This window comes from Camellia sinensis, chromosome 4 (assembly GCF_055761805.1).
Source record: "Camellia sinensis isolate YWXY chromosome 4, ASM5576180v1, whole genome shotgun sequence".
NCBI lineage: Eukaryota > Viridiplantae > Streptophyta > Magnoliopsida > Ericales > Theaceae > Camellia > Camellia sinensis.
In genome coordinates this window covers 223291027-223300359 of record NC_138964.1, presented here as the reverse complement: position 1 = coordinate 223300359, position 9333 = coordinate 223291027, and the positions used below count along the sequence as shown (strand labels likewise).

General features: G+C 36.5%; 1 protein-coding gene and 1 long non-coding RNA gene across 7 annotated transcripts; one reads left to right on the top strand and one right to left on the bottom strand.

Annotated features, from left to right (window-relative positions):
• Positions 1-314: 314 nt before the first annotated feature.
• On the top strand, positions 315-5663 carry LOC114306365 (squamosa promoter-binding-like protein 13A). Of its 6 annotated transcripts, none has more exons than XM_082867683.1 (6): positions 424-742; positions 827-882; positions 1051-1187; positions 1369-1883; positions 3724-3860; positions 4858-5663. In XM_082867683.1, the coding sequence occupies exons 4-6, from the start codon at positions 1474-1476 to the stop codon at positions 5475-5477; spliced, it is 1167 nt and encodes a 388-aa protein (XP_082723809.1). In that variant the 5' UTR covers positions 424-742; positions 827-882; positions 1051-1187; positions 1369-1473; the 3' UTR covers positions 5478-5663. The 6 variants fall into 6 exon arrangements, with proteins under 6 accessions (XP_028107379.2, XP_028107377.2, XP_082723807.1 ...); XM_082867684.1 differs by having other exon boundaries at positions 462-742; positions 1416-1883; XM_028251578.2 differs by having other exon boundaries at positions 315-882; positions 1416-1883.
• A 570-nt stretch (positions 5664-6233) lies between these two features.
• On the bottom strand, positions 6234-8109 carry LOC114306366 (uncharacterized). Its single transcript, XR_003644645.2, has 2 exons — positions 7692-8109; positions 6234-6580 (listed from the first exon to the last, which is right to left on the bottom strand). It is a non-coding gene; the product is annotated as an uncharacterized LOC114306366 (long non-coding RNA).
• Positions 8110-9333: the final 1224 nt, after the last annotated feature.

Here is a 9333-nt window from a genome sequence, read left to right as displayed (position 1 = left end):
GTAAGAGACTATAATCTGGAAGCTTGTCCCGACCTCCCAAGGCAAGCTTCGATTAAGTCAGGACTCGCACAGCGGAGGAGCAAACCTACACCAAGTAGCTGATTAGGCATCCTTAAGGTCCAACCTCCTAACTAACAGTGCTTCGTCCAAGAGATTGGCCCAAAAAAAAAAATTGAACTTGTGACCCTAGAGCTGAAACTCCAAGGCCTTACCACAATGGCACAACTCCGTGGGTCCGTGGGTTATTTTGGTAACTTCACAAATCAACTTTAGGAGTATCGATAGAGGATCTTTTTTTTAACTCTTTTTTTCCTGTACTTTTTTCTTTGATCAGCTGTCACTGTTGTTAGCAAAGAGTTGAAACTCAGACAGCAACCACACTCTGTCCCTTTCTTTGCCACTTCTTTTCTTTTCTCTCTCATCATTTTCTTTCATCCCCTTCTCTCCATTTCACCAATACCAATGCTCTCCAACCAAAAACCCTAATTAGAAGGGTCAAATTCAACAACATTATCTCACTCTCCCCCAACCCAACCCAGTCTTCAATGGTCCCTGTTTCAGTAACTTTCTCTATTTTATTTTACTACATTCATCTCTGTGTCTCTCTCTCTCTCTCTCTCTCTCTCTATTATAGTAATCTATACATATAACCTATATATAAAGCTCAACCCAATAATTCTTGCAGTGACTGAGTGATCACCCATTAACTCATTTGTGTACTACTGATCCTTCTACTCAAAGGGTACGGACTGTTTCTCTCTCTCTCTCTCTCTCTCTCTTCTGCTCGTAACCCCCGTTCTTCTTTGATGCTTTTTATGGGGGGCAGGGAATGAATGGCTGGGAAAGCTCAAATCTTTTTTTTCTTCTAATCCATTTGTTTGTGTAAGTACTAATTTTCCCACATTTTTCTTTTCATGGTTTCAATTGTTTATTCAGTTTTGTTACTCTCATCTGACATTTGTGAGTTTTTCAATTAATTTTTTTGAAGTAGTTTAGGCTGTTCTTATTCTATTCCTAGCCTTCTGAAAGTGCGATACTTTCTCCTTTTAGGTTTCTAAGCAATTTTGAGTATGTGGGGGTAGTTACCAACTTACCCCAAGATTAGTTCAACTGCTCTTCCTAAAGTTGTTGTTCGGCCTACTTATCCTCAATTGGATCGTTTTTGTCTTCAATTGGTCTCGTTTTAGGTAAGTTTCATCGTATCAGAGCTCGACGACTCTAATTCTGCCTACTGGGTTTCTGTTGTTTTGCCTTAATCAGGAAAACCCACTTCTCTGGACTTCGATTTACTTATTCCTTTTCTTCTTCTTTTTTTTCTTCTGTTTTTTATGGTTCGAACAATTGGGATTTATGGTTTTGTGAATTCAGTTTCAGTAGAGTTGTTGAAGTTGTGTTAGATCTTTGTTGATTCGTAGATGATAGATAGAAGGGATCACAGAGAATAGATTGTAGGAGTGAAAGTGGAAGGTTGCTATGGACTGGGAATTGAAAGCATCAGGTTGGGATTTTACTGATTTTGGGCGAGAAGACGATACCCGCCTGGCGACACTAGTTGGTTCGAGTAGTTTAGGAGTGCACAAGAATGGGCGAGGCTTTTCAGTTGATTTGAAACTAGGTGGATTAGGAGATTTGGGAGATGGGTCAATTGACAAATTGAAGGAACCAGGAGGCTCCACGATTGCATCGTCACCTTCAGGGTCGTTGAAGAGAACAAGGGCTATTAATGGGACTCAAAATGTTTCATGTTTGGTGGACGGGTGCATAGCTGACCTCAGTAATTGCAGAGAGTATCATCGGCGCCATAGGGTGTGTGAGCGCCACTCTAAGACCCCAGTTGTCATTGTCGGTGGCAAAGAGCAACGGTTCTGCCAGCAATGTAGCAGGTATATATGAATTGGGCATTCCAGAAATTTATTCTGCTGATTCCACAAGTTCAAATTTCATTGGGTTTGCCAGAAATTTAAACAAATGTTTCTTTGCTTTGTTGTTATAAATGTAACCATTCCTATAATCAATATAAAAATTGTTTGAAGGAGACCCTGGCTTGATGTGTTCACAATTATTTAAACATGACACGATTATTCTCTGAATTTCACATGGATGTCTTTTTCTTGGAGGGTTCATCACGTGAAGCTATAAAACTCTTGAAAATGAACGAATCTGAAGCTGCAAACTTTCTTGAATGCCATTTATCTTTGTAATAACCGGTTAGGTTGTGAATTCATTATGTCAATGCTTTGAATGAGATTCCAGCAACTGTGCTACAGATTGCTGCTCGTCTATGTGTGGCCCAGATGTGAAGGCAAACCTATTACCAGCGACTAGAAGTCAATTGCTTTGCCGTATTTGGTAAAGCTGTTTTTGGATCAAGAATTTGGGTGAGGATTTGTTGAGGGAAAAGTTAAAATAATAACAATAATCTAGCTTATATTTCATTCACTTTTCCTTCTCTCTCCACAAATTACTCCTCAAATACCTTAATCTAAACACAACCTAAGAAAACCTGCCTTACACTTTTAAAATCAATTTTAGGCGATGAAATACATTCTGCTAGTATATGTTGGCTTGTCCAATCATTCTGAATCTTGCTGCATGAATGCACTATGAAGCCAAGAATGCTTTCAATGATCCTTTCATATCCCATGGAGGTTCTCACCTGCACTTGTTCTTTGATTTGCTTTTTTGCTTTCACATATTGCATTAAAAGCATGCAAGCGAATATATTTGGCGTGCTTGCTAAGATAATAATGGCTAAGATATTTGGCGTGCATGTTTTGGTTCCTGATTTGTGTTGAAAGGGACTGTCAGATATAGTATAACTGTTCTTAAGCACAACAACTTTTCATATAAAGATTATGAAAATCTGGTTCTGCCAGACACGTGAGCATCTGAACAAGGACATGTTGTATGAAACATTTGATTTTGATGGTACTCCTTAGTTTTTGGTGAAAATGGATGAATGCACTATGATGACATCAAAAATTAAAAAATCAGTGTACTTGTGCTGAAAAATTAGAATCTTCTAACCATCATTGTCTCTCGTTGATTATTTGTCTTGTAGAAATTCAAGAATGCAATTGCTATATTTAGCTAAGTTTAGGAAATTCAACCGGAGTGTGACAGGATATACCCTTTGTGTGAAATATTGTTGTGCATGCATTTACAATGTTCATCCTATGCATACATAGGTTGTTTTTTACTTATCAAGCAAAAAAAGGGTTTACTTATAATTATGGACTTGAAACCATAGACTTGTGCTAGTGACACAAAGTGGGAGACTTTGTGTTTGGTAGAGTTTTAGAATTATGATTTGAGAATAGAGTTGTATTTTGAGTTTGTGAGTTTTGAAATTATGATTTGAGTATAGAAAATTTGTTTGGTTATGAGTTTTAAAAAGAGTTTGAATTGAGTGATGTGACATATGATATTGAAAAGTGGGTGTTTTGAAAAGTATGTGTGGAATTAATTCTTTAAAGCTGTAATCAAACAACACACTCAAGCTAAGGGATAGAATTAAACTTCAAAAGCTCTACCAAACAAAAGTGTTTTTCTTGTTTATTTCTTTATTTATTTACTTAATTTTTGGTAGGAGTGGTTAGAGTTCAGCTTATCTTTGAAATATCCCTGTCATCAATACTGGTTATTTAATCTCTCTCTCTCTCTCTCTCTCTCTCAAACAGTGGTTGCACTGGTTTTTCACCAACTAGATCTGTCATTTTGTAGATTTCAATCTCTTGGGGAGTTTGATGAAGAAAAGCGAAGCTGCAGGAAACGCCTTGATGGTCACAACCGGCGTCGGAGGAAACCTCAACCAGAAGCCTTCTACATGAGCTCTGGGAGCTTTTTGTCCAATCCCCAAGGTTTGGATTCTTTCCTACACATTCTATCTAAAATAATCCATTCTAACAACTGTTTGATCATCAAAAAAAATATTGGGTTATGCAAACTAATTGCTTGACTATAGCAAGTCCAGCTTGCAAGTGTCGTACAAAATCTGTAGAACCCACTGTAGGATTCTCTTTTTTGATATCAACAGAACTATCAGGTGGGCTGAGCTTTTCTCAAACTTAACTACATCACTGTGTCAAGATCTGGGCTTCCATTTATCTACAATGCTGCATTTTAGTACTTTTGGAGTTGAATTCATTGATTGGTTGGTAAGGCTTACTGTTAGCGTCTTGTGGTGGGTTTGAGTCGCGGAAACCTCCTCTCCATAAACGAAGTAAAGTTGTGTACATCTTGCTGTCCTCAGACCCGCTTTAACAGGAATCTTGTGCACTAGGTCTGTCATTTTTTAACTGAGAAAATGTCCCAGGGCTACAAAGCCTCCAGAGAGGCCTTAGAAGAAAGGATTGATTGCAAAACAGAGGGAGGATCAGAGAACCCATTAACAGGCAACATGCCTGTAAGGTGAGGGGACACCTGCCCCTAAATGTGTCTCACCATTTCAACACAATATTAAGGCAGTGTAAAATACTTACTTGGAAATTGATTGGTTTCCATTTGTGTTGTTTTTTTGGCTTAAAAATCTATTATCATGAGGTCATCATATAAAATGGCAACCACTGTGGTACATGATAATTCTGTTAATGGCTCCCGTTCCAATCTATAGATTCACTTAATAGCGACACGTAATGCAAAAATAACTAAGGTGAATTGTGATGTCATACTTCGTAGGACAGTGATGATAAGCTATAGTTCACCCAGTTGCCTGTTGTTATGATATGATCTAACAGAGCATCCTAATCCCCCACATGTTAATGAGCTCTCTGTTTTCGGAATCAAATATGCTTAATTTGTTTTAGTATGAGTGGGTGAAATTAAATTTGGGATTTGATATTTCTTCTTAAAATGTAGGTGTCAGACTCTTGAATTTCACTGGTCCACAAGCATATACAACCTCTACAACAGGTGCTGTTCCCACATGGCCCAGGGTTTCCGAATACCACCAAGACTTACGTGTTGTCAATCAACAGAGTACAACCCCAAATACTTTAGGCTGTGTCTACAACGGAGGAGACAAACGATTCCCATTCTTGCTTGCAAACGAACCTGAAAGAAGCAGCAACCAAGCAGTCCCTGAATTTTCCATCTGCCAGCGACTTTTCAATAACAGAGCCTCCCCGGAAAGGGGTCGGGGTTTCCAGAAAATACTCTCTGATGGATTAGCACAGTCTGTCAATTCCAAGCTTGCTCTCTCTCTTCTGTCATCAAACCGGACACAGAATTCGGAAACTAGTTTGACCCACATATTGCAGCGGGATATGATACATCCGAATCAGCCAATGGGTATGAGCTTCCAATTTGATGGTCTAGCTCAATACTCGCGCTCACAAGGGGTGGTGGAGGAGAAGCCTCCAGTGTTGGTTCCTCAGGGCGGCAACACCAACGATCTTTGCAATGAGATATTTCAAGTGGCGCCGTACGATTTCTTGGAAGAAGGGGCTTCACAAGTGATTCCATTTTCTTGGAAGTAAATCATTTTGATGGCCGTTGTAAAGCGCCTGCTAGTTCTCTTTAGATCCAATTATTTCTTGGGATGTTCTTCCTCTGGTTCTTAGATACTGAATTCTAACGCTCTTGATTGATTTCGTTTACCAGTGTACACATTGATGATCTTCAGCCGACTCAAACATCATATATATAATTTATTTCTTCCTGCAGATAGTGGATATAATATGTGCTTGCACCTTTACCTATGCTGTCCATTTGTCCATTTGTTTCAACAGAAAACCATTTTCAATGGAAACATTTTATTTGACTTATATGATAGTGGTGGTGGAGGCGGCTAGAAAATGTAAAAAAAATTGAAAAACTGTTTTTCACCCAAACAAATGGAGCCATTGGTTGGACACGTAAAGCGTGGGGAAGGATAGTAGTTAACACCAACAACACAACATTGGATTCCATACAATCAATACATATGTGAAACAGATTGAAGTCACCCATTACAATACAACCATGACCTTATCTTGAGTTGCATTAGCTCGCTGGCTAAACAGAATTAACAAGAAAAGAAATTGGTTCCAGAAGAGGAACACAAATGCAGTCCATTTCATGAATGAATCAGACATTCCTCAAAAGCTAATCTTAGCCAATCCAATTGGCACGAGGTCCACCAACAAAGCACAAAGTCCAGCCACGTTGGTTAAAGTTGAAAGCGGCTAAGGGTGAGATCATAGTTTGTCTAGTCTTCCACGGAAAGAAACGAAGAAAAATTGGTCACACAAATGTGAACACAATAAAATGCATGCCAATAATCTTGTGCTAAAGTATTACAGTGACATGCTACAGCAAAAGACTTCATCAAAATGAAAACACTTATTCATGGTATACTGTCTATCAGACTATATTGAGTACCGTTGGAAGTGCTAAGAAAAATAGAACAAAAATTATTTTGAGTCCTAAGTGAACTACATTGATCAAGCTTTTATACAAGCATAGACTGAATTCCATGGACAACGGAAGAATAAGCGGTTTCTATATATAAACCCTGGGTCTGATCGAAAACGTCTAGTGTTTGTCTCCCTTGGGAATATCTTTTCCAGGCAACTCCTTGGGTTTAACCTTCTCCATTTCCCTATAATAATAAGAAAAAATCAAATCAAATCACAAGTTATATTCATTCTGATAAAAAACTTGAATCGTAACAGATACAGATACAGATACAGATAGAGAGGGATGAATTGTGGCCTCATTTGATGAAGCATAAAATCATAAAAAATGGTGAAGCAATGTAGCCCTGTATTAAGAAATGAGCTTAAAATAGAATAATCGTCCTCCCAAACTTTATTTATTTTACTTTTCTTTGTTTCAGATGTGTATAAATCTACATCAAACTACAAACTGATATAAAAAATAAAAATAAAAATAAAAACTAATGTAAATAGTAGGAAAATTAATGCAAAGATATTTAATGGAAAAGGATTGGTGAAGTCACTTGAACTTTAATGCCAAAGGCTAGCTTTGTGTATATCCAATGAAAAACGATTGTTGAAGTCTGCTCATCACCATTTAATTGAGCCCATTTCCAAGTAGACAACTACACACCACTTCCAGCCATAAAAATTGCAGGAAATTTCCAATTCCAAATAAAGATTATAAGAAACCCAACAGAGAAAGATGAAAATACATAACAGGCAGAAAAGATTTGCACTACAAAAGGAAGCTGAAGCTATCATAAAGACTTACTCTTACACCTACTGGAACTCAAGAACTATTAAGCTATAACACCACTTTGTTTGTTGATTGGGGATTTAAGGATGAATTTGAAAACGAAAAAAAAAAAAAAAAAAAAAAAGGTAAAATATAAATAAAATATATCTATATTTCGCTCTGTTTGATTTGGAGATTTGAAAAGAAATTTGAAAAAGAAAAGAAAAAAAACGTGTAAAATTAGGTAAAATATACGGATATTTTACTTATATTTCACTACTTTTCAAATCTTCAATCAAACACAATATTAGTTACACACATCATTTTCCTTTTACTTTTCAATTTCTTCCCCAAATTCCCCAACCAAACAGAAAGACTTGAATAACTTATTAACTAGACAAAATTTCAATTAGTTCACTTCCCAAACTGTACAATTTTAGTGTTCTATTCTAACTACAAAAATATATATATATATATATTTGAAGAAATGTAGTTGTAAAACAGAAAACAAAACTAATAATTTGATGGACGCTTACTTGGCGGCAGTGGAGGACTCTTGTTCGAGCCACTGGCGAATCTGACGGACGTTTCGACGGAAGATTGTGGAGGTTTGCTTCACATCGCTCCTCATCAGCAGAATCACTGCGCTCACTCCTGCCACCGTCAGAATTAAGTTCGTCAAAGCCATTTACACACACACACACTCTCGCTCTCTCTCTCTCTCTCTCTGTGAAGTTCAAAACCCTAATTTTCAATTTCGATGATCAAATCCACACAAAGTGCTAATTGATCCAACTACTCGACTGTGTATATTTGTGTGATTCTCTCTATCTATTTAGGGTTTTAGAGAGTTCTTGGAGCGGAAGAAAATTACCAACTTTGGAGCCCCAAAAAAAAAAAAAAAGGGAAAAACAGAGACACTGAAATTTGAGCGTTAGGGCTCCAAGATCATGTGGGTCTTTGATGGGCCGTAATCTTAATTATACAAGTCCAATGGGGTAGCTATCCTGGGCTTCAGTACATGAAGCCCAACTCAATTTGGGCTTTTTCCTGACCGCATGGCGGTGTTATTTGAATGGGCCCTTTTAACTCATTGTCCATATTCATATTCAATGCTGTTTTTTTTTTAAAAAAAAAATTACCTAGGAGTCTTATTTAAAAGCGGAGAAGTCTATTTAGTCTTATAACTTTTTGGATATGCTCAAAAGTTCATTATGTGTTTTTTTTTTTCATTATTTTCTGTGCATTTATTCTTCTCTGCCTCTATCACTTCATAATTTTCGGCGATCATACATTACTTCTTCTCTTTCTCTTTCTAATATATAATCACCGGTGACCAACGACCATCATCGATTTGTTTCACCGGCAACCATTGACTCCTTTCTTAACCCACACCAACGGTGAAGGAGATGAGTAGATCTACTCAAATCTGATGTGCATCTATTCAAATCTACATCAGATCTGAGTAGATCTATATAAGATCCAACTAGATCTAAATAAAAACTAGTTGTCGGAGTACAATCTTCTCTCTATATCTGTTTCTCTCCTTCGATCTCTCAATTTTTCTATCTTTTCTCTACTACAGACTTCTATTTTCCTGTTTTAATGGAGAAAATTTTCAAATTCTGAACAAGTTGTTTTCGAGTTTTAATTACAGGCGGCGAAACCTGTAAAATTTTACAGTTTTAATTTTTTTTGTGCTGAAATGAATCATTGCTTTAAAGCTATAAAATTTTGCAATATCATAACTTTTTTTCCAGTTTGATTAATAAGGATAAATGATTAATAGAATCATGTTTTGAAACTGTAAAAAAACTGTAATATTTTATAGTTTGAAAGATTACTTTTCAATTTGATCAATATTGGAGATTAGTTGCTTAAACTCTATAAAAATTGAAAAATAATATATATATTGCTTTAATTTATCGTGTTTATTACAAATGTATTAAAACTAATTTAAATGTTCAAGTTTTACACAAAAGCCCAAAAGACAAAACTTTACTAATTCAAAGTAGTAGTAATGATATTAATATAAATATTCCTAAAATGATTGAATGGAAAGATATTACTCTCCCAGACCAATGGGTTACAGTCAATGAAAATTACAAACATAATAAAAAACAGTCAACTAGTCAAGACATCCAAGACATTCAACAATTTACTGATGGCTCAGTTAGA

Bases quoted from the DNA above. Each gene is read 5' to 3' on its own strand.
- LOC114306365 (XM_028251578.2), top strand. From the start codon at position 1,474: ATGGACTGGGAATTGAAAGCATCAGGTTGGGATTTTACTGATTTTGGG. The intron at 1,884-3,723 runs GTATATATGAAT...GTCATTTTGTAG, and splicing joins TTCTGCCAGCAATGTAGCAG to ATTTCAATCTCTTGGGGAGT. The intron at 3,861-4,857 runs GTTTGGATTCTT...CTTAAAATGTAG, and splicing joins CTTTTTGTCCAATCCCCAAG to GTGTCAGACTCTTGAATTTC.